This window comes from Chrysemys picta, chromosome 2 (genome assembly GCF_011386835.1).
Source record: "Chrysemys picta bellii isolate R12L10 chromosome 2, ASM1138683v2, whole genome shotgun sequence".
Classification (NCBI taxonomy): domain Eukaryota; kingdom Metazoa; phylum Chordata; order Testudines; family Emydidae; genus Chrysemys; species Chrysemys picta.
This window is the reverse complement of record NC_088792.1, coordinates 279,274,184-279,298,606: the sequence shown is the minus strand read 5'-3', so window position 1 is coordinate 279,298,606 and position 24,423 is coordinate 279,274,184. Positions and strand designations below refer to the sequence as shown.

The window sequence follows — 24,423 nt, the reverse complement described above, 5'->3', positions numbered from 1 at the left end:
GCTCAAATAAATTTGTTTGTCTCTAAGATGCCACAAACACTCCAGATCTTCCAAAAAAAAAAACCCCAAAAAGAACAGGAGTACAATTCTCCACAAGGGCTAGGTTGGGGACCTGGGAACAGAGCTTGTGAGGGATTAGCTTGGAAGGGCTCAGAGAGGCTGGTGTAGGCCTGGCTGGATATAAGTAACTTTCCTTATTTCAGAGTGGGCACAATTGGGAAGGCAAGTGTTAAGTTGTAAACAGGGGCTTGACAACCAGTATGCTGGAGTCATGTCTGTACTAAGATAAGCAGGTACACCCGGATGCTAGGGACTGTGGACAAGTTAAACCTGGAAGGTAAAGACCAGGTTCCATGTGACCAGCACATGGATAGAGCCTGCTGTACAGGGATTGGTTCCTGCAAAGTAATCAAGCCAATCCAAAAATGTGTGATTTAATGTATAGCAAATGCAATATAACGTGTAAATGTATATAAAGGAAGAAGTTGTCTGTGTAACTCTGCATGTGTGATACACCTTATACTCACTCCCAACACTTGAGTCTGATCCACTCAGCCTAGCTTTGCTGTATGCCAGATAAAGGAACCTGAGTGACAAAATCCAGAATCGAACTGAGTGTTTTGGATCCCAGACAACTGGATGAAGTGTTCTCCCAGAACAGGGCAAGGTGTTCTGGATAAGCTGAGTGAAAAGGTCTCGGAGGGAATCCCAACAGCTGCACTACAAAAAAGCCCTGGAGAGGAACTGTTGTACCAGGGAAATGGAACAGAAACATAGGACAGTCAGGAGGTCTGAAGTAGAGAGGACGTGGTGCCCCTTTTCATAGGAGGAATTGTTCAGGAGAGCCAGAAGGACTGTTGGACCAAAGGAAGGGCTACAGGATCCCAGGAGGGCTGAAGCTGACTTGTTTTAATCTAGAAAATCTGGGTTTTTGGCTCTTGACCAGAGGGTCAAAAGTACCCTACAAGCCCCTGGAAGACCACTGGATGTAGGGAAACTGAGGTAAGAGACCCCGCCCCCCATGTCAGAGAGAAGAAAGCTGCTGCTGCTACCACAGATGTATTCTTGTCCTACAGCAGCTCCTATGAGTTCTGCAGTTCTGACCTGTAGGTCAGAAGTTTTTTGCTCACTTGATTGACTTGCTGTCTGACTGGCTTAGCTGTCCTGGGATGGTGTCCAACCTGACTTGCAGTTTGGTAACTTTCTCAGCTTGTTCCCTTCAACGTCTTTCTTCTTTCGTGAATTCAACCCTCAGCTAGTGGAACTGGGCCCCAAATTCCTTCCACTTGTGCACGGAGTCCCTCCTGCTCTGTCGAAGCATCTCCACCTCAGTGGCCAGCTCAGCATGTGCGCTCTCCAATGCCTGCTTGGCCTCCTCAAGTTTTGCTCCCTCTGCTCTGCCAGCTTCTCTGCAGCACAGACAGTTTCACTCCCAGTATTCCCTTGTTCTGTGCTGACTGGATGGCTGGAATTTGGTGTAGTGAGGGACTGTATCCAGCCCTGCCTTTAAAGGGACAGTCCAATACTACTTCCTTTCTCCTACCATTTGCCTGTGTTGGCTATCAGGTGCAAACTGCCCTTTGTGTCATTGAAATTTCCAGTTTGCATGGACTGAGCCAGGAACAGAATCCAGAACTCCTCAGTCCCAGGCCAGAATGACTGATGAAAGCATTCGAGCCCCTCAGGTTTTGTAAACCTCTCCCTGTATAAAGGTGTCTTCTTTTTGTAAAGAGAACTATTTCTCTCATACTCGCGTGAAAGCTGCCATGTTGGAGGGGGCTACAGCCCATGTCTTGCAGCAAATTTGTTACAGATCAGGGAAACAATCAGCATCTCCCGTTTCCAAGTCCTGTACTTTAACGGCTAGACAACACTGCTTCCAGGGCAATAGCTTCACTGAGGAGGAAGCAGCCGTACCAACTGTCTCCTTTGAGTTATCCTGCTGTCTCTTCTTGAGCTGTGATGGCAGGATATCTCTTGCATTGGCTAGGTACGTCCACTTGTCTCCCTGGGGCACGCTGCTGGGATTACATGGCGTCCCGTGCTAACAACTGCCAGACCACATTCTCTTCTTCCTGAACATCTTACAACTGCTGACTACCAGGTTTGTTCTGGTGTTTTAAAAAAATAGTTAAGCAGCTCTCCTTCAGTCCTAGGGGCTGTGTGAGCTTGTCTGGTAATGGCAGATGGTGCTTTAGTTCGCCATTTATCACAAAGGACAAGTTTGTAGTTGTTTTTGTCAAGCCTTAATAAATCACGAAGGAATCAGTAAGGGTTTCTGCTTTATGGCAACAAATGACCTTGTATGCACCATCAGAGGGAAAATAATACATTACTGGCTGAAACGTTCAAGTTTGTGTGCCTAGAGTTAGGCCCTTGGAGGGGAAATTTTCAAAGGCACAAATGAGTTAGTGCCAAACTCCCCTTATCTTTCAATGGGGGTTGGGGCCCCAGACTCTCATTTGTGCCTCTGAAAATCCACCTCCTCCGTCCATAATTAGTCATCCAAATAATTGGCCTGATACTCAAAGAGGAGTGAGCATGTAAGGCTTCCATTGGCTTTAAGGAGGTGGTGCCTAGCACCTCTGAAAATCAGGCTTCATAGTTAGGTGCTTACGTGGGGATCCAAGTGGGAACCTTTTGAGTCCCTGCCCATTGTAGTGTGTTTGAAGACCCTACAATATTTTGAGGGAGTTGTTTGTGTGCTATCCCCATTTTTACAGATGGAGAAACTTGGCTACAGAGAAGTCAGTTGACTTTCTTAAGGTTACAGAAGAAATCTGGCTGTGTGAAACACCGCTCCCAGATTTCCTGACTCGCAGGTCTGTGCTTCAAACACAAAGCTATCCTTCTTCTGATGTTATGTGAGGCTTGCGCTGAGCCTTTGAGTTTCAGGGAAAGCCTTCATGCCTTGTTGAATTTAAATGTACCCATTCTTGGAAATGTGGCTTAATGGAAGTGGAGAAGAGGGGACAACATGGACAGGAAAGTTCACGTATTTTCTGGGAGTAAACTTTTCTGTGTTATATAGGGAGATAACTTTGTATTAGAACCAAGCTCATTCCCAGTAGGCTTCAGTACCAATAGGACAAATGTCAACTATCTCTACTGTGTGTTGTAGGTATGTACTGTGACGCTATGGTTTTTACAGGGCCAGCATCCCTCTAACCTCATCTCTGTGATTCATTGAGCACAAAAGTCTTCTTGGTGCTCTATGGAACAAAGAGGAGGGCAGGGCTTCAAATAATGTTGAGCAGTATGATGGCCTTCTAATTGAGGGCCGGATTCTGCTGCCACCCTTACTCACGCTGACCAGTCCCTTCACCTGCAAGTAGTCCCCTTGCAATATCTTGCAGATGAAGGTACTACTCATCATGAGTAAGGGTGGAAGAATCAGCTGTTAACTTATGAAATGCGGCACTCCTCGGCTGTAGTAATTGTTTTGGGTCACTTCCAAATGACGGGTGGTATTTTTTTTTTTTCATAAGCACTTTGCCTTGGCCTAACTCTGCTCCGATTGTAGTAAATGAAACTAAATGAGTTTTACCTCTCACTTCAGTGGGAGCAGTTAGCCCAGTGCTAAGAGCTTTTGAAAGTCCCACCTTAAACCCTTTAGACACTTGTTCTGGGGAATTAAAAAGCCATGAATTCATGCAGAAAAGATGAGCCGGAATATTGCTGGTAATAAATATTATTCCTGATACACGGGTCAAGATGTGATCGCAGTCATTGAACAGAAGCTGTTGTCTTCTGACTGCTGATCAGTGGCTTATGTGAAATGAGTCTTGGCAGGCCTCTAATGAACAAGTGCCCATAGCTCAAACCACCCCCTTCAACTGGTGCTAGTTAACATACTTTCTAATGCTCTCTGCAGATTAAAGGCGAGATAGTGCCTTTGGGCGATGCCCTGAACAATTTGTGTAGTATAAACTGCACTGCCCCAAGGCTAGCTGTGGGAGGCACTCCTGTTAATCTCAATTGATCCTGTGTTCCTCTCTTGGTTTGTATGTAGGTGGTGGTAGGGAAACGACTGGAGGCCTTGAAAGAGTGCCGTTTATTTCCCTGTGCCCTTGCACTTGGCCAACTGAGTGGAGGAGGATAGAGACAAATCTCTGCCTCTCCTGCCCATTTGCTTGCAGGGCTGTATCCAAAGCACAGCCTGTGATCACTGCGCTAGAGCTGGGACCTAAGATTCAAACAGATCTGCTCGGCTGAGTGGGGGTTTTGGCCAGGTGAGCCGACTTTCCTCTCATTCTCCTGCTTGGCTGAGTAAAGCAAGAGCACAGACAAGCCCTACATGTGTATGGGGACTAAACTATGCTTTCCACCTGAAGGTGTCTCCTCCTGACTGGGTGGAGCCACATCGATGGGGTATTGGGGGGAAGTTTGCCGAGTTGCTACATGCCTTTGGTTAAAGAGAGGACTTCAGTTTAGTTACATTAATCTGGCACCTTGCACCAACAAAATTAACTGTAAATAATTGTGAAATCTTCAGAGACTTTCTTGAGAACACTTCATCTTCAGATGCAGGAGGGCAGCTCCAAGGGCCTGCACTGCTTTACTGCAGTTCTGCATTGGTGTCACTCCATTGATTGCTTTGATATACACTGGTACAGATTTGGAGCAGCACAGTGGAGTGAAAACAAGCCCCAAGACGATATTCTACTGTAGATTTCCTTTATGGCTAAGTGGTTGAGTCCTGCCACTTGTAATTTGATGAAACTTAAATATGTTGAACTAGAGTACTTTACCTGCCCTTGCACGATCCTTTCAATAACTCCTGTTTGTTCGAAGGTATTTCATTGTCTCAGCTACTTCAATTCTTGAATGGTTGCCAGTGAAATAAAGTCTCGTTTGTGTAATTCTTTGGCTGAGTGTCATAAAGTTGACACTTTTATACACTGTAACATAGGGAATAATCTCATGCCTCTAGGACACAGTTAGGAGCAAGATGACAACTTGTGAATATTTTCCAGATACGGTAATGGCTTAATATATGTAATGTTGAACAGCAACACCAGTGATAACGTCACAGTGGAATGGAATGGAACAATTTATAAACACTTTGCACAGAAAACCTTAAATATGGCAGCTTTGTGGCCATGTCCTTGCTAAGCTATACTCCTGTTGAGCCTTATTTGCTATCATTTAAAACTGGCCTCTTTCCCTATAATGCCTTCAGTTTATAGGAACTTCATCTGAAAACATGTAGATGCATATTCAGTGGTGGCTCATCAGACACATTTGAATACTCAGTGAAAACAATGGATTAGCCTTCATAAAAGCCTCCCAGAGCAAAGATTCTAGAGACAATGACTGTGCGATGGTATAAAAGTTTGACTGGAACGGCTACACTCTATTTAAATAGTGAAGAAGGTCTGAATGAAGTTATGCAAATCATTCTAAATGAATCAATCCTAAACAGAGGAGGTAACTGATGTCTAACACTACTACAGCAATTATAGGTAGGAGGATGGAGTTCACTGCTATTAGCCGTAACACAGGAAAGACTATGCTGAAATGCATGTGAAAAGTGGAATGTACTCTGCCAAGCCTCTGTTCTCCGGTGGACTTCAGAAATAGAAGAGCTAGATAAGGAAGAGATTTATAGCCCTTGAAAGAGCTTTTTTAGAATTCTTGAGATCTTCTATATTTTTGCTTCATGTGAGCACAACCATCCATTGTGACCAACCTGAAATAGAAATCTCTACTTCCATGGAGGGGAGAGACAATGGGAGAGGTTTGTGCTAGATAATCAGGAAGTGCTTAGTGTTTCATTTTCAGGCTGGATTAGTGTCTGTCTGTGCTGTTCCTAGAGACAGGAGCTTTGGATGGATGAGTTAAACTCTCAACCCTTTCTCCTGCTCAAGCTACTGTGGTTCAAAAGAATAAGTATAGGGAACCAGAAATCCCATCATCTAAGCTGAGAAGTGTGCCAGCACTAGAGAACCTGTAGCTCTTAACAATTTTTAGCATCAAGCGAAGCCATTGCACTATGGGCCACCCATTCTAGAGATAAGACCATCCCAAAGAACGCTAAGGTTGAAACAAGATATGCTAGGTCTAGTGGCAACTCCAGCTCTTCCCCATCCCAAGATGTTTTCAAAGTGTGAAGTGGAGTAAAGTGGTGGTCAACGTGAGTAAAGGTGGCAGAATTGGGTCCTTTTTCATGTCTCTGGACAAACTGTTGCTGTATGAACGATAATAATGTTCAGGCTCTCTAAATAAGAATTGGTCCTATTGTGAGCCCTTTATATTTTTACATTAATTTTCCTTAGACATTAAAGACTTCCGTGAAGGATGCAAGTCATTATGCTGCTGTGGCATATTCAAAGCTTCAGTCTGGATGTGAAAGACCTAGTTGAAGCACATTTGAATCCAAATAGTTGATTTATTTTTGTAGACAAAATTCCTCTTCAAATTTCGGATCTCACCCCAGCTATTTGCATGCAGCACACGCCATGTGGAAATGAAACTGCATAAACTGAAGGGACAAGTCTGTTGCATATGAAGGACTAAAAGCCTGCACTAAACTAGGGATACATAAATAATGAAGAAAAATGTACTTTCGTAAGGATCTTTTTAAAATGTTTTCCAAGGAAAGTACAGCAAATGCCAATTGCTATGGAGACCAGCAGTGCTTTGTAAGGAACTTATTTGGAGGTACTTACTGTGCATTTGTGTACAAATGAATGAACTGCTCTTCTCAGTCTGAGAACTCATCATCACCTGGTGTTTGAATTCCCTTATGAGCTGCTGCTCAGAAGGCAGAAGCAATGTTTTGAGTGTATTGATGAAGTAACTGAAGGACAGGTGACTTGCTAACCTTAAATTAAAGTTCCTTGTTCTTGGGGCAGGTGCTAATGGGGTCTCTGCCTGAGATTCCTATTACAGTTCATGAAAAGCGATGCAAAAATAGAATTGTGGGGTTCCATGTTGGCCTCTTGGTAATTTAAGAGGCCTTTTCCCTCCTAACTCCTAGCCCTGCCTGCCACTCATTCTGGGCTCTGAAAGCCAAGCTGTGTTGCGGACTAAGGCATAACAAGATCTAAAGACTGAAAGCTGAAGTTAAATAAATTCAGGCTAGAGCTGAGGTGAAAATTTGACAGGGTAAACTAACCACTGGAATACCGTAGTAGGGATGTGGTGAAGTCTTCATCCTTTTGAAGTCTTCAAACCAAGACTGGATGCCTTTTGGGGTGGAGGGAGTAGAGCACTAGCTTAATTGCAAGCTATGGGCTTGATTCAGGAGATACTAAATGAAATACTTCAACCTGTACTAGACAGGAGGTGGGACTATATCATAACAGTCCCTACTGGCCTTAACATCTGTGAATCTGAGTTCTTTCCTTCTCATGCACCATCCCTAGCAATAATAATTCCACAGGCCAATGTAGGCTCTCAGTAACACCTGTGCAACCCACTTGGTCTTTCATGGATATACACTGGAAGAACCTGACAAGAAGTTTGTCAAACAATTCTGCTGCACAAGAAGGAATAGAATGCAACTCAAACTCTTGTTCTGTTGTCTCTGCAAGGATAAGAATGGCCATACTGTGTCAGGCTAAAGGTCTGTCTAGCCCAGCATCCTGTCTTCTGACAGTGGCCAATGCCAGGTGCCCCAGAGGGAATGAATAGAACAAGTAATCATCAAGTGATCCATTCCTTGTCGCTCATTCCCAGCCTCTGGCAAACAGAGGCTAGGGACACCATCCCTGCCCATCCTGGCTAATAGCCATTGATGGACACCACTGGGTGTCTAACTCTATTCTCACTCTAACCTCTGACAGACGCAGCACTGGCCAAGTTCAACACTTGAGCAGCAATGTTCTGACCAGCTAATGTGCATTGTCCCTGGCTTCTGAGGGAGTGGGGGTGGTTTTGTGTCTGACATCTAGCATCAAACACTGCAATGTCTTGAAAGTGGGCCTGTCCTTAGAGACTGTCTCAATGTCCTCTCTAAAGCCCACAAGGGAAATGGTGACATATGATGCTTACAAATTCTAAAAGCGGGAGATGCTGTTGACCTACATGTGTTGACTTCTAGATCTCTTCTCCAGGCTGTACAGTTCCTTCCCAAAGCCCCCTTTTTATTAAAGCCTCTCCCAGCTGAGGCATCTTCTCCTTTTCCTGGCTGGCATCTCCTGCCAGACCTTCTGCCTGGCTGGGGTACAGAGCTCCTCTCAGGTTCTATCTCCTCCTGGACCTCCTCTCTGTCTGCACTGGCTCCCTCTTCTAGGATACGCTGCTTCCAGGCCTCCATCACATGACCTTGGCATCTGAATCCGCGCCAGGCCAGAGGCTTGAAACAGAGCACTGGGACATATGTATGTGGCCAAAGCCCAGCACTCCTGTTGCTGGGAGAGACCGCTATGTTTTGCCAGTGCGTTATTCTTGTATCATGCTTGGAACGAATCAGGGCTCCAAGTTTTTGGGTACTTACCTGAACTGAAACCCCTTCCTCACCATGTTCAGCTACCACTATTGCTAATCCCAGTATCTGGCTTTTAAAAACCAAAATTCAGTGGGTTGAGTGGACAGCTACAAGCATCAGGCATGTTTTCTCTCAAGGCCAGCTTGGTGCTGTGGGATTCTACAAGGAGCAATTAAAAGAATTACAAGGCATGATGGAGTGAGAGTATTAAAAGGACCAGGGCTCAGTATCATCCTTCCCTTTGTTCTCACAGCTCCTCATAGTCTTTCAATTGTTTAATGATGCTCTCTCACGCTGGGACCTTCTTTTGTCTACAGATGCCACTGCTTCTAAGCACTGTATAATGAATGAAAAGAAGGAGGGGGCGGGGGGGAAGAGAAAGGAGCTGACAAAAAATATAGCAGGATAGTTCGGATTCCTTCCAGTGAATGTCAGGACTGTTGATCTGTCTCAGTCTCTCCACCTGCCAGAAGCACATGGGGCTGGAGCAGGACATGATGGATAGAATGAGTCTCTGTTGACCCTGCCCTCAGCTGGTGAGCGATGGGGGTCCAGGCTTCCCACTGCTGCCAGTGGGAACACGTCGGCCATTAATACCCTTTGTCCAGGGCTGTGTGGTGTGAGAGTTCAAAGTGGGCTGCAGGCTTTTGGAAAAGGAAACTGAGATCTCTTTCTAGCTTCCTGAGGCGTCTCTGTGCAGTGCTGCTTTCCTTTGGTCTCTCTCCATCCTTTCTGTGGGAGAGGCCCAGGAGTCCTGCTTCAGTCTGCGACAGTGAGACCAATTATTGTAAAACTAGTGAGGTTTGCAGGCCGCTGCCTGGCTACTTCATCTTCTTCTTTGTTTGCTGCTGCCAGACACTTCTTTTTACTGGACTCCTTTTATCTTTTCTCCGCCACTGCCTCTGTTTTTCTTCTTCACTGCTTTGAAGGTAGCAAGAGAGACCGGCAAAGGCTCTGCTTTGCTACAGGGCCCCGGCTACCAATATTTGCCATTCATGGAGCTGTAACTCTAGGTTGCATTCCCAATTTCAGGGGAGTGAGCAGTTCTCCCACCCCTCTCCCCCCACCTCAGCTTGCTAGTGACATTACAAGAGCTTTGGATTAACACAGGCAACTTTGTTGAATCTGTTTGGCTGTTCGTGTTCCCCACACTTGCTCTTTCCTCTTTCAGCTCACAGATGGAGTGAGAGGACTAAACCCTTTGTGGCAATGAGTGCTTTTTGTTTACAGTGTCTGCTATGGGATAGCCTTTTAGCCATAGCCCTGTGCAAGGGATAGCTGCACTGTGTTACTCCAGGACGCGCCCTCAAGTCACAGTTCCCTTACTAATTCCCCTTTGCTCCGGAGAGAGCGGAGAGAGCGTCAGTTGGTGCTGGTCTGTACCAGAGTCAAATTACAACCCCTCGGCACTGGCTCAGTGTGTCAGGGCATATATCTCTAAGGCTCCACCAACTGAATGCCTCTCTGCTCCAGAGAGGGTGTAAGCAGGCATGTTTATCCTCCTATGCCTGGATCCAAGGTCCTAGTAGCCCAAGCAGAAGTGTGAGGGGTGGATGGGTCTGGCATCCGTTGGCAGGGGCACACGCCAAATCCCAGTCTAGCCTTATAAACCATCCTGAACTAAAAGAGCGGTTGGGAGCTCAGTGATGGACCCCCTTAGTCAGACTGGTGAACTATTATACTGGTACAAGGAGTCCCACAGCAACCCTTGCTCCCATGGGTGAGGAGATACTCAGGCAAGGAGACACACTGGAGTCCGGGATCCACCACCTGTCCCTTTTATTTGGAAAACTAGCAGCCTATTTCAAAACAGATTTAGGCTGTAATCCCATCCATACCCCACTCCCAGGCTCTGGCTATGTTAACCTTCTATATAAGGGCATGACACAGGGGCCCTTTTATTGACATACTCCTGTACTGTACTAGAAAAGAAAAGATTAGGTTTCCCTGGAGGAGCTGGAATAACTTCCCTGTGGATATAAAAAGCATAAAATGGGCCCTGTGGGGGTAGACTTTGCCATAATGAACTGCTTGTAGTCAATCAGCCTTTTCCTAGTAGCCTACCTGGACTGGAGCACCTCAGGCCCTGCTTGGCAGAAAACAGGGGTCTTGTAGCTTTCCCCAGGCCAGCTCCGCATGTCTCTAGAGATCAGCGCCAGTGAAGCAGCACAGCGGTCTCTCAGCTAAAGTATTCGTTTTCCTTGGCCACATGTCTCCTTCCCCAATATACTGTAACGAATCCACCTGCTGCACACGTACAACACAGATGTTAATACCTGAGACACATTGTATCATGGACAGAACCCAGTACGAGCCACTCCAAAATCATAAGTCTCTACCATCCGAGCTATAGGTGCTCCGTTTAGACTTCACTTTGGGCCTGATTCTGGTCTCACTTAAATGACTGTTAATCAGGAATGAATCCACTGCAGTAAGCAAAGGGTATCAAACTAGTGTAAGATCTGAATTGGGGCCTTTCCCTGGAGGAGGCCAGCTGGCAAGGGCCCCGGCAGTCTATTAGCCAAAACTTTCCAGCGGCCTGGCACCAAATACAAATGTGATCTGTCGCTTTTGAAACCTGTAAATGCATTTAACTTTGGCCCAGAGAAAACAGACAAGTATGTGGGTGGGCGTGGCAGGGGAATTGCTGTTTCGGAGATGTTGTCATGCTCCTATCCATTTAAAAGAAGAGGTGGGTGTGTGGAATGGGGATTTGGAAAAGAGATTTTTGGCTATTGACTATTTAATCATTTTATTGCAGTAACGGCTAGTGGGCTCAAGCACGGGCAGGCCCCAATGTGCTAAGGGCCTCAGAGACAATGTAAATTTCAGCCCCTGCCCCAGAGAGTTTACAATCTACAACAAGATTTAACACGTGAATATGAGACACAAAGAGGTTTGGGGGTAGGAGAGGATGGGGTTAAAAAAAAAAAAGAATGTTTTAGCTCAGACTAGTGTTCTGTGTGGTTCTCAGCCGAGCAGTAGCTGTAATCAGTTCTTAAGGTGAATACTGTGCTAGAATAAAATAAAATAAATCTTGAGTTATTTTCCCATTGTGAATCACTGAGCACATATGCTCAGGGGCATTCCATCTAGGTTTTAGCCTGCAGACTGGGTGCGTCTGCAGCAGGCAAAAATACCTCGTCAAGTCCTCAACTGGTACTTAGTAGAGTATTTTAGAACTGCTACAATTTGGCAGGAGACCAGTAATAGCTCGTTTTAGACAGTCTGCAGGGGACACATTTACAAAAGAGATCAGTCTGACAGATGCATGGTCTCAGCATTAGGCCAGGGAGCAAGGAATTGCTGAATTCTGAATCTGACCCTTTCTATCCATTTGATCTGTGTGTGTAGATTTATTACACGTACAAAAGTACAGTAGCAGAATATTATTAAGGTTGCAAAGTCGAGCACTCAAAAGTCAGGAAATGCCAAAATAAAGGTTGCCTATGCACGTTTAATTTGGCCTCTTTGTGCATGTGCTTTATGATGCATCCTTCAATACAATGTTATCTGCTGGGTTGTTTTTTTTTCCCCCTCACAGAAGTCCTGCCTCATTCAGTGCACAGGATGGACAGTGCACCCGTTAATGATCAGTTATTCAATATTTTTACTTATTGTCATGGTTCAATGTGTGGTCTTGGCTTTACTTATTTACTGTAAACTATTCAAAATCTGCTCTGAAGACAGAATTATTAATTTCCTCGTGGATTTTTCTATGGCGCTCATCTGAATACGTCAAACCCCTGTGAGGTGGGGGTGTGGCATTATCCCCATTTTACAGATGGGAGACTGAAGCACAGAGTCATTAAGGTCAAAAGTATCCATTAATTTTAGGTGCCCAATTTGAGACACCCAAAACCTTATTTTTCAAAGGGCTAGGCATTATATAGCACTTTGAAGCACAGCACCCACTGACTTCAGCTGTAAGTACTCAGCACTTCTGCATATCAGCCCCTGGGTAACAGGTAGGGTACCCAGGAAATGAGGAACTTACAATTAGTGACCGCTTGTGAGAAGATGGTTTCAGTGACTTGCCTAGCATCACATAGGAACTCCGTGCCAGAGGCAGAGAGAGAATCATATTCTCCAGGGCAGCATTCAACGGCATTGACCATGAGACTGGCCTTTCTCTTCCTGCAGTCTTCTGCCACGTTTCCTACACACCTTCCAACTTCTGCAACTACTGAGGCAGCGGTCTGATAAACAGCCTTCATTACACAGCCCTGATTCGTCCCCAGAGCAGGTCCAGCTGGCCTTCTCTCACACAAGCTGTGAAGGGATGGAGCATTCACAGTCTGGTCAGCACTAAGAGGAACGAAAGGCTCATGTGTGCTGAATGAGGATGGAATCTTCGGAGATTTCAACTGTTAAACTCTAGCAAGTATCAACTCAGCATGTGCAAGGTGTGATTTTTTTTTTTTTTCCAAAGCCTTATCATTCAGACAGATTTTCTCAGGGATGGCAAAAGACACATGGTAAATCTCAAGTCCCTGCTCCAAAGCAGGACAGTACCAGAGCTATTCAAAGAAAAGGTCACCAGAATTTCTCAACGTGGGCAAAACAACATATTTTCCCTAGTCTGATCCTCAAACGGCTGAACTGTTTTGGCTGAAATTTTTCCAAAAACAAACCCGGCCCCCCAGGCTGAGGCAGATACCTGGCAAGGAAAATGTCAGTCTAAATGGCTAAAGTTTGGCAAAGTTATCTGAAAACACGGTCTTATAATGTGAAGTGTCAGATACTTTTAATAATAGGTAGTGTTACCAGCTCCACTGTAAAATGTATATGTAAAAGGGTGAGGATGGGTAATGAATGATACTTAATACTTCATAGGGATGAATTAGATCACTAGATATTACTGTTAAACTCCTGTGGGTGCCCTGAAGTTCTGCATCATACACACATAATGTAATGATAGTAAAATACAAGAAGAGGGCAAATTGCAGGGATGTGTAATCTGATGAGACAGTGGCTTTGTCCATCTTGGATAACACTTACATTCCCAATTTTAGATGGACTGTACCCCAGATTAATTTCATGCCCTCTTTAACACATCTACAGTAGCGTTAGCACTTCACCCCACTCTGTCTGTCAGCATCCAGTTCACTTATCACCCTCCACACCTTTCTTACAACTCTAAAGATTATCGTTTTCCCCTGAATCAGTGGCTTTCTGGCTGTGGGACTCTGGAATCTATCAATGCTGCTTCTAATCCATCTGGATTAGACTTGATTAAACTGGGATTTATTCTCTTGAATCACTTAGGCCCTTCTGAAAATTTTACCCAGGGTCTTGTAGAGAGAGGCCTGAGCATATCCCTAGAGGCCTTTAGACAGCAAAGATGGACATTTTCAGGATCCCAAAGTGACTGGGATACCAGTGTTGTTGTTTGAGGATGTAAGTGAAATGCTGGTGCTCCTTTGTGTATTAGAATTAACCGGGAATCTTACTATTGTTCATATTACAGTAGAACCCAGAGGCCCCAGTCATGATCAGAGCACTGTTATGCAAGGGGATACCTGCTCCCTGCTCTGAAGGGTTTATAGTCTAACTTGAGACAGGAAACAATCATTAAATATAATAAACAAGAGAAGGGAGGAAGGACAGGAGAAATAGTGTTCAGATAGGGCAACGGTGCATTCATTGATAGTTCTGAGTCACTTGAAGGTCACTCCACTCTCCATTTCTCCTTTATAAATAAATGAAGTCAGCTGTCTCCAGCTGCCCTTGCAACCCTTGCTGCTTGGCTGACTTCTTGTAGGCATCACAGCAGAAGTTGGTCTTGAGAATGCATTTGGAAGGGATCAGTCATTATGGGCCCATCTTTACTCTAGTACAGACTTTCCGAAGTTCTGCATTTGCCGCAATGCTTGGAGCTTCTGATACAACCCACATCAAAGTCCATAGGAGTCTTTTCTTTTCATTTTGTGGGCTACGGATCAGGCCTGTAATGCCTTAAATATTCCATAGATGCTATCAGAAGAATCTTTTAGAAAGCTTCCAACAAAGGTATGCGGAGATGCAGATTGATTAAAAATTCTCTCCTCCACCTCTTTTACTTGGTCCACTTCCTGCTCATCAGCAATAATTTAGATAATTAAATTACCTAGTTGAGTAGTCTGAAGACACACGCTCAACAAGCTGGCTATACTGAGATGCAGAATTTATTAATGTGCTATATTATTTTTCTGAAGTACTATATAATTAGACACCAGGCTTCCACCTCAGGCTAACCTCTTCTTTAGAGATGGATACTGCAGACATTCATTACGGTGACAATGCAAAATCATGTTATGAATGCAGAGTACTTGGGACATTAAATTTACATGGCCCGTTGTCACATTTAGTGGCACAGGAGTAATGGGATGAAATTAAGCAATGAATAAAAAACTGGACTCAGCAGCAAGAGGAATGTTTCAATTTATGTGATCTGTTCTATTGTCCCATCCCAGCAAATGTGCAAGGAGCTTGAATGCGTGATACAGCCATGTCCATAACGAGGCCTGTTCCTTACATTTCACCCTGAATAATTGATCTTTGCAGCATCCGTGTGTGATCTGTGTACGTTTGCTGCTATCAGGTGGAAATAGTCTTCAGAGAAACAGTGGAAATCCCATCACTCAAATCATTGAAACAGGTCAAAGTACTAGAAAATATCTGGTAGGAAATAATGGAATAGAGGGTCTAATAGGTCTTTTTCCATCTCCAACTTCTGCAGTGTTTCTGATATTTCTTAAAGTTTGCCATAAAAGCAGAAGCAGGAAGGCCCTGAATTAAACTGTCTTGAATTTAAGTACCTTCTACTAGTTATACAGAATAATCTCCTGCCCGGCTGTACCCTTTATATCTGTTTTTTGTGTCTGTCCCCTTATCTTCCCTTTTTCAAACATCATTTTTCCAGTGACGACTTTTTGAATACACAGGTCAGCTTTCCCTCTTTCCCGCCAGTTTTCTACCTGTGTAACTCCATTGACTCCTGTGAACATAAGAACATAAGAAAGGCTGTACCGGGTCAGACCAAGGTCCATCTAGCCCAGTATCCCGTCTACTGACAGTGGCCAATGCCAGGTGCCCCAGAGGGAGTGAACCTAACAGGCAATGATCAAGTGATCTCTCTCCTGCCATCCATCTCCTGCTTCTGCATTTCACTGATGTGACATTGTAGTAAGCTTCTTCAGAGAGCTAGATTTGTGACTTGCAGGGCATACCTGTGGTTCTTCAGGGCCAGGCTGCCAGCAAGGGTGGGAGGCTCTTCTCTCACTGCATTTTCCTTAGCTTTTATTTATTTATTTACTTTAAGCTATTAGGAGAGAGGCCATAATGTGCTGAATGAATTGATATCAAGGGACCATTAACACTAGTTCTAACAGAAATAAACACATACAACAAAAATAGAGATGTACACAAGCAACTTAATTCAGCTCTAGATCTGCTCTTTCCCAATGTTTTCTGGGTTGCAGTGTCAGGGCTCCATTTCTAGCATACACCAGGAAGCCCTGTCCAAAGAACTTGGGTGTAATCTTGGACAGAAGCTTGACTTTTAAAGCTCATCTGGAAAAGATATGTGAAAAGGTAAAAGGAAGGACTAGACTTGCCTGAAAACTCGCGGTACAGGGGTGCCGATGTGGGCACACTTTGAACAATGACTTCAGCACTGATACTCAACCGCTGGATATTACGCACCAGTATGGATGAGAAGCTCACATACCAAATCTCCGGCGCTGTGATGACAATCCTAATTGGAACATTATCAACACCATTCAATGGTTGCCTCCACCCAAAATCTAGAGAGAGGCAGAGACAGCCCAGGAGTATCACTGAACCTTGGCCAGCCTGAATTTACCAATTAACGAGGACCTCCAGAACCTTCTTAAGACCTGTCTGAAATCTTGCAAGCCTAAAGCTCATAAAACTTTGTCATTCACTGTTGAGGCTCATTAGAAAAAATTCGGAGCTCATGCTAATGTACCAAGACACATCCGATTGCTAACTCCACAAAAGTGTTTCCAGGGGAGTTTGAAAGCTGGAAATACATGGTCAGCATTGAACAAATTTCAGAGAATCACGTGGCAGATGCTGTCATCTCTCTCACCTCTGGAACATGAGACAACTTACAATGTGACTATAGACACAGAGATGGATTAAGCTTTTGTGGGGCCCTGGGCCAGAGCAAGTGGGGACCCCTCCCCACCCCTTCCACCTGCAGTGCCCCTTCCCCACTGGGGAAATGGGGTTGGAGTGTGGGGGCTTGCCCCACCCCACCCCCTGCCCAGTGCTCCTGCCGGGGAGGGGTGTGTGGGCGGGGGGGCTTTCCCCGGCTCCCCAGCAGGGCAGGTGGAGTGGGGTATGCCCTGACCCTGCTCCCCAGCAGGATCACCGGGCGGGGCAGAGTGGGCCAAGACCCTGCACCCCCACTCTGCTCCCTGGCAGAAGCGCTGGGCAGGCAGGTGGAGCAGGTTGGAGTGTGGGGGCACCCACTTTTCTGTGGCCCGTGGGCATAGGTCCCATTGGCCCAATGGCTAATTCTGCCACTGTATAGACACCATTCACAAACTATGGACTATATTGTAAATCAGTGCCCACTTCGATTGTTTACTAGCAGCATCTCAGACTCACATCAAGAAACTTCTGGAGCTACCTACCCACTGGCTCACTAGTGCGGACGTGGTTATTTGAACGTTGCTCATCATTTTTCTTTGCCATACAGAAGAGGAGGAAGAAGAAGCTCCTGCTCCTGGATCCCTCCAAAACTAAAACTTTCCCATCTCTGCCAGACACCTCTTTATCCCTCTGTCTAGGAAGGGCTTGAGAGGGGGGAAAAATGACTTTCCATTGTAACCTCAGAGTCAGCAAATTTTGATTTTAGTAAACTAAAATGGGAAGTGACTTCCATAGTAGAAGACCCCTCACTGAAAATACCTTGCCTCCAACTTTGCTATATTAGTATATGTGGAAGTGTAACTTTATTGATATAAGTAATCCTGTTGACTTCAGTGTGACAGACCGCTCAGAATAAAGTAACTCACATATGTAAAACATAAAAAAGAATTATCCAGCCTGGTCATGTATGACTTTTGGCAGGTTTGATGGTCTGCTGGAACTGAAAGACTCTTACAAGACTTGCATCTGAAGAAGTGAGGTTCTTACCCACGAAAGCTTATGCTCCCAATACTTCTGTTAGTCTTAAAGGTGCCGCAGGACCCTCTGTTGCTTTTTACAGATTCAGACAAACACGGCTACCCTTCTGTTACTTGACTACATGCTACATGGGGCACATAAATTATGAGGAGAGGCTGAGGGAACTGGGCTTGTTTAGTCTGCAGAAGAGAAGAGTGAGGGGGGGATTTGATAGCAGCCTTCAACTACCTGAAGGGGGGTTCCAAAGAGGATGGAGCTAGACTGTTCTCAGTGGTGGCAGATGACAGAACAGGGAGCAAAGGTCTCAAGTTGCAGTGGGGGAGGTCTAGGCTGGATATTAGGAAACACTATTTCACTAGGAGGGTGGTGAAGCACTGGAATGGGTTACCTAGGAGGTGGTGGAACTTCCATCCTAAGAGGTTTTTAAGGCTCAGCTTGACAAAGTCTTGGCTAGGATGATTTAGTTGGGGACTGGTCCTGCTTTGAGAAGGGGGTTGGACTAGATGACCTCCTGAGGTCTCTTCCAACCCTAATCTTCTATGATTCTATGAATACCAGAGTTTTCAAATAAGTTAAATTGGGCTGAAAACTCCCATAGCCATTTTCAATATCATTGGCTCTTAGCCTTCTGAAAGAGACTGACTGATTGGAATTTCAGTGGTGGGGTTATCCAAAAGTACACTCTGACTACAGGTGTACAAGCTATTTCAATTCAGTTATCACTATGCACCCTTCTCTAGTGCCAGCGTTTCAGAGCCTCATTGTGCCATAGTGACACCTGCTGGAAAAATTCTGAACACCAGCCCCTATCTGGCCTCAAGGCTGCAACCCAGCGAGGATAACTCTTGCATCAATGACAGGTTTCAGGTTAGCAGCCGTGTTAGTCTGTATCCTCAAAAAGAACAGGAGTACTTGTGGCACCTTAGAGACTAACAAATTTATTAGAGCATAAGCTTTCGTGGGCTACAACGAAATATGCATCCGAAGAAGTGGGTTGTAGCCCACAAAAGCTTATGCTCTAATAAATTTGTTAGTCTCTAAGGTGCCACAAGTACTCTTGCATCAATAACATTCACCAGCATGTTTGATTTGGGATCCTTCAGATTCCAGTAGCCAGTTAACCCATGCAGGTTATTGAGCATTTACATTTCAGGTGTCTGATGAGAATGAGCAATTCTCTTTTATTGCATTTATTTTCTGATACGCTGTCACCTCTAATATGTTTCTAACGAGCGTAGGCGGATGTGTGAGAAGCATTGCTTCTCCATGCCCCTATGTGATATCAGCTATGGGATATACAGCGCCCAATTCTTCCTGCAGTTACACAGGTGTAATGAGTTATATCTGTACAAATGGGCTCTTAGATTTTACTTCCTCTAACTCACATGGGGGGAGGGATAGCTCAGTGGTTTGAGCATTGGCCTGCTACACCCAGGGTTATGAGCTCAATCCTTGAGGGGGGCCATTTAGGGATCTGGGGCAAAAATCAGTCCGGGAATTGGTCCTGCTTTGAGAAGGGGGTTGGATTAGATGACCTCCTGACGTCCCTTCTAACCCTGATATTCTGTATTATGTCTTCATTTACTTTAGAGGGACATTGATCTATCTTGACAAAGTTTAGACCTCCCAATATTCTTTTTAAGTATAGGCTTGGCACCTCTGCAATTCTTTTGATATGTGTTTTCCACCAAAACAAATGGTTCAAAGAGAAAAAAGAAATAACTCAGTACTCAGGATCAATGCAACAATAATAAACCAGCATGCACAGCCCACCACTTAAGTGTCACAATCTCTCAACAGGCAATCAATGTGCATGAACGTGATGGAGGAAACAAAAATTCAGTGAGGAAAGAAGCCCGAGGAGTCTCTGTACACTCATGAGGAAAACATGGGTTTAGAAGCGTTGAGAGTATCTTTTACAATGTGTCCTTAGACTGGAAGCACTTCAGAGCGGTGCTGTCTGCCTGTATGGGGGTGGACAACACCACGTGCGCTGTAAGCCCTACTGTAAAACAAATCATTATAAGGAGCACAGTTAAAGATTCACCACATGTGTTTTCGATTAAAAAAACATGGAGCTGGCCCAGTATTAGAAACTTTAGCAAATCCTTTACCAAATCTGGTTGAATTTCTAGTTTGTATCAAAACCAGGTGAGTTTTCAGTGGTTTCATCTAAACTAAATCAAAATAAACCACTCTTAAACCAAATTAAGATTGTCCACACAGTAGTTTACACTGATTTTAACCTAATTGGTGTAAATAACACTTTTGGGCCTGGTCTATATTTAAGTTAGGTTGACATAGCAATGTCAGTTAGGGGTGTGAAAAATCCACACCCCTGACCAATGTAGTTATGCTGACCTAAGCCCCAGTGTAGACAGCTATGCCGATGGAAGAATGCTTGTTAACATAGCTACCATTGCTCAGGGAGTTGGCATTACTAGGAAAAAACCCTTCCATCAGTGTAGGCTCCATCTACGCTACGGGGTTTTGCTGGCTTAGCTACGGTGACATGGCTATGCCAGTATAGTCTCCATAGTGTAGACATACTCTAAATTAAACTGGTGCAACCGTCTCATGTAGATAAGGCCAAAGGTACCTGATGGTGAGGCATGAAAAGTACTCAATATTATTACCACACAGCAGTTCTGATGTCTAAGAACTCAAAGTGGTCACTAGGAAGATAGCAACGGGCTGTGTATGACTCGCGGTAAACGTATCTCTGACCTGAGTTGTGTGCCTCCAAAGGTGGATACATGAGAGGCTCAAGTCAGGAATGGTTTCCAGTCTGATGCATTGATTGTGCTGTTGCTGATGGGCTCATTTAAACCTAAATAATCTAGTAATCTCTCCTTTTCAGACAACTCGGGCTGCTCTGCATTGGCAGGAGCCTGAGAAAAGACCTTCGCTTTTGAAAAGTAGGTGAACTCCTTGCCTCTTTGTCTGGGTACAGCCCTGGCCTATTCAAGTAAAACGAGAGCCAGAGGAGACGACCCTAAATGTGCAGTTCCCAGAGCTTGTATTGTTGCTTTTGTTTCCTCCACAGTCTTGCGCTTCTGTTAGTTAATAATTGCTCTTCAATTTCCTCTCTTTTTCCCCTAGGCCAGGGATGGATTTATAGACCGTTTCTCACCACGGCGAAGAGGTGAGCGTGTCTGAGAAGAAGGGAGCTATGCCCCTTACGGGAAGATATCGAGTGCCTTACGTCTTGATTCTTCTTGCACTCCTCTGGGGTGGAGAGAGAATTCGGGCACAAAGAGCAGGTATGTGCTGATGCTCCTGGGACAACCTAGATTTTTACTTTGCTTGGGACATTACGCTTGTAGAAAAAGCTAGCAATGCAGCCGTCCTTCCAAATATCGTAAGCAGATCTCAAGGAGAGGGGGTAGCTTAGTGCTGCAAAAATCTGGACTTAATTAGAATCCAATAGCCACTACAGGACCAGGACCTACAAGGGTTAGTTCAGACCTTCAGTCTTGCAGGCTAGACTGAGTTGCATGCAGTTTACCCTGTACGGGCATGATCCAAACCCCACTGAAGGCAGTATCAGTGTTTCCATTGACTTCAATGGGCTTTGAATCAGACCTTCAGGGTCTTTCAGATGACACCTTAAAAACTCCGATATCCTGGCCTTTTCCACAAGAGACGGGGCCCTCTGGTGTCCTTAGCTAATTTTATACTAAAATGAGAGGAAACTGTAGCCATCCCCCTCAAACACAGTAGCAGGCTGCTCTGAGTGTATGAACTATAGATGTAGTTTGTGCAACACTTTGGGGTGAAAGATGCTATATGAATGTACATTTTTATCATTAAATGAGCAAATATTAGTAAAAAAAAGAATAAACATCATCTCTTTTTCTGTTTGCAAATCGCCCAAACAGATTATGATGGTATCAAACTTACTGGTTTGTTGAGCAAAGAATTTCAGTATTAATTCTGGGCCTGTCGTTTGTCTGTGAGCTGTTTTGCTTGGAGATGGGTCACATGGAAAGATTCTGTTTGCTGACTGGATGGCCCCTCGCCCTTAGAATCATGTTTCCATTGACCATGTTTCCTGTTGTTAATCCATTTCTTTCAAATTAGTTGTCTCTGCCAGTAAACGGTTTTGTTAGAATATTCTTAGAAACAAGGAAAAGAGTCTCTGTGCAGTGGAAAGGAATATGTTTGAAGATCTGGACCAGTGTTCACTGAAAACCTTTTGCAGCATTTGCTTTGCTCTATCAAGTATATCAACAAAGAATCACTGACCCATGAAGGATTAGCCATGTTAAACACAGGGGTTTCCTGTATTAATTCCTGAATAAACCTCACTGTCTTTACCCCAACAACCTTGTTTTGTGGACAGTCACCCCTGAATGGAGAAGGGATTCCGTCTCTCTGCTCTATATGGTTTTAAATTACACTTACTATCACCTGCTGAGATGTGCTAAAAGAAGGAACATGCACAGACATTGCTGAATATGTTTAAATCTTTTGTGTTCTTCAGTTAGCTCTGCTTAATCCCTTTTTGTCCAGACAGAATAGATTAAGGATGCTGGACTTTTCCCGTAGCCTTTAGAGCTGAGGACCAGTTTGGTTGAACTTTACAGTTAAATGACACATAATGTCCGTCTATTGTGCGGGGAACGGAGCAGAACTAAACTCGGCATTCTGACTGAGATACATGCACATAGCTTAATCGGTGTCACCTAGCATAGAACCCACATGTTCCAGTCAGAATGCACCCTCAACTCATTTTGTGAGAGGTATATTATGTTTGTCCGCTCACATAACGATTGATTGATGGCTGTTCGGTGTTCCAGGCATGCCCAGATCATAGAATCATAGAATCATAGATTATAGGACTGGAAGGGACCTCGAGAGGTCATCGAGTCCAGTCCCCTGCCCGCATGGCAGGACCAAATACTGTCTAGACCATCCCTGATAGACATTTATCTAACCTACTCTTAAGTATCTCCAGAGACGGAGATTCCACAACCTCCCTAGGCAATTTGTTCCAGTGTTTAACCACCCTGACAGTTAGGAACTTTTTCCTAATGTCCAACCTAGACCTCCCTTGCTGCAGTTTAAACCCATTGTTTCTGGTTCTATCCTTAGAGGCTAAGGTGAACAAGTTCTCTCCCTCCTCCTCATGACACCCTTTTAGATACCTGAAAACTGCTATCATGTCCCCTCTCAGTCTTCTCTTCTCCAAACTAAACAAACCCAGTTCTTTCAGCCTTCCTTCATAGGTCATGTTCTCAAGACCTTTAATCATTCTTGTTGCTCTTCTTTGGACCCTTTCCAATTTCTCCACATCTTTTTTAAAATGCGGCACCCAGAACTGGACACAATACTCCAGCTGAGGCCTAACCAGAGCAGAGTAGAGCGGAAGAATGACTTCTCGTGTCTTGCTCACAACACACCTGTTAATGCATCCCAGAATCATGTTTGCTTTTTTTGCAACAGCATCACACTGTTGACTCATATTTAGCTTGTGGTCCACTATAACCCCTAGATCCCTTTCTGCCGTACTCCTTCCTAGACAGTCTTTTCCCATTCTGTATGTGTGAAATTGATTTTTCCTTCCTAAGTGGAGCACTTTGCATTTGTCTTTGTTAAACTTCATCCTGTTTAACTCAGACCATTTCTCCAATTTGTCCAGATCATTTTGAATTATGACCCTGTCCTCCAAAGTAGTTGCAATCCCTCCCAGTTTGGTATCATCCGCAAACTTAATAAGATAGACTTCGCCTGTTGAATGGCTGGGTGTATCAGCTGGACACCGTTAGCAGGGTGGTCGTTCATATGGCTCCAGGAATGTGCATGGTGCTGTACAGAGATGATGTTCCATAAAATGTTCATGGTCAACAGCAGAAGGATAGGTTCAGAGGCGTTCATCTGCAAAGGGGTTAACACTAGTGATGGGTGACCCTCACAAGGGCTTGTTCAGATAAGCACAGGAAATATGGGCTCCTGTGACCTGTGTAAACACTCTACCCTGGGAGCTATCTTCTTCCCCTCCAAACACTGCTCTTCTAGCCCTGCAACAGGATCCTACCACAAGTCATCTTCATGTGTCTGGGCAACCTCCCAGTAGAGTTGGCTTCTTTGGGACAGCTGAGTGGCATATCTCCCACCCATGCCCCTTAGCAGATCTGCACTCCTCCATGACTCCCACCTCCAATGCAGGAGCACAGAGCGTGTTGCCCAGATGACCCCTGAAGATGACTGGCCGCACTTGGGAATTCCTTCCTGTGGGGTACCCTCAAGCCCTTTCACACAACCCCTCCGGGGAAGAGCTGAGGGGGGAAAAAAAGGAAATCAGCTGTTGCCACCAGCTAATTAAACAACATGTGCACAAACCTCTTAAGACACAAAAATCCATTTCTGTTCTTTAAAAAAGATAAATTTTAATAATTAAAAAAAGAGAAGAAAATGCATCTGGGAACTCAGGCTATTGCTAGATTTTAAAAGAGTAACTACAAGGATTAAGCACCAAGAATAACGTTCTTGAGGTCCAGCTTAAAGGTTACATGCAAAACAAAAGCAGCAGGGTTAGCACAGAGGAATCCATAAGCCATAAAGAAATAAAAGGGATAAACCTAATCCCATCTTCCTGGACATTTCCTGATCTACTTGCATATCTGGGGTTTTAAATGAGTAGTTTCTAGGTATGATACTGATGATTTTTTTTATACTTGGCCCAAGCTTCTTACAGCATAGCTCTGACCTGTCTGCCTTTCCCCAGGAGAACAACAGCAGACAGACAAAAGGGGAATCATTTTTCAATTTTAAGAAGTTCTAGCTTTCCGATTGGCTCTTTTGGCCAGGTGCCCACTCCCTTCCTTTTGCCTATGCATAGCAGG

At 44.6% G+C, this 24,423-nt stretch overlaps 1 protein-coding gene across 3 annotated transcripts in view; it reads left to right on the top strand.

Annotated features, from left to right (window-relative positions):
- COL22A1 (collagen type XXII alpha 1 chain) overlaps positions 1-24,423 on the top strand; it is a 311,922-nt gene that overhangs the window by 16,102 nt on the left and 271,397 nt on the right. For all 3 annotated transcript variants that reach the window (XM_065586243.1, XM_024102639.3, XM_024102638.3), the window contains exon 2: positions 20,678-20,838. In XM_065586243.1, coding sequence (XP_065442315.1) covers positions 20,748-20,838 — 91 coding nt within the window. In that variant the 5' untranslated portion in view covers positions 20,678-20,747. The remainder of the gene's footprint in view (positions 1-20,677; positions 20,839-24,423) is intronic.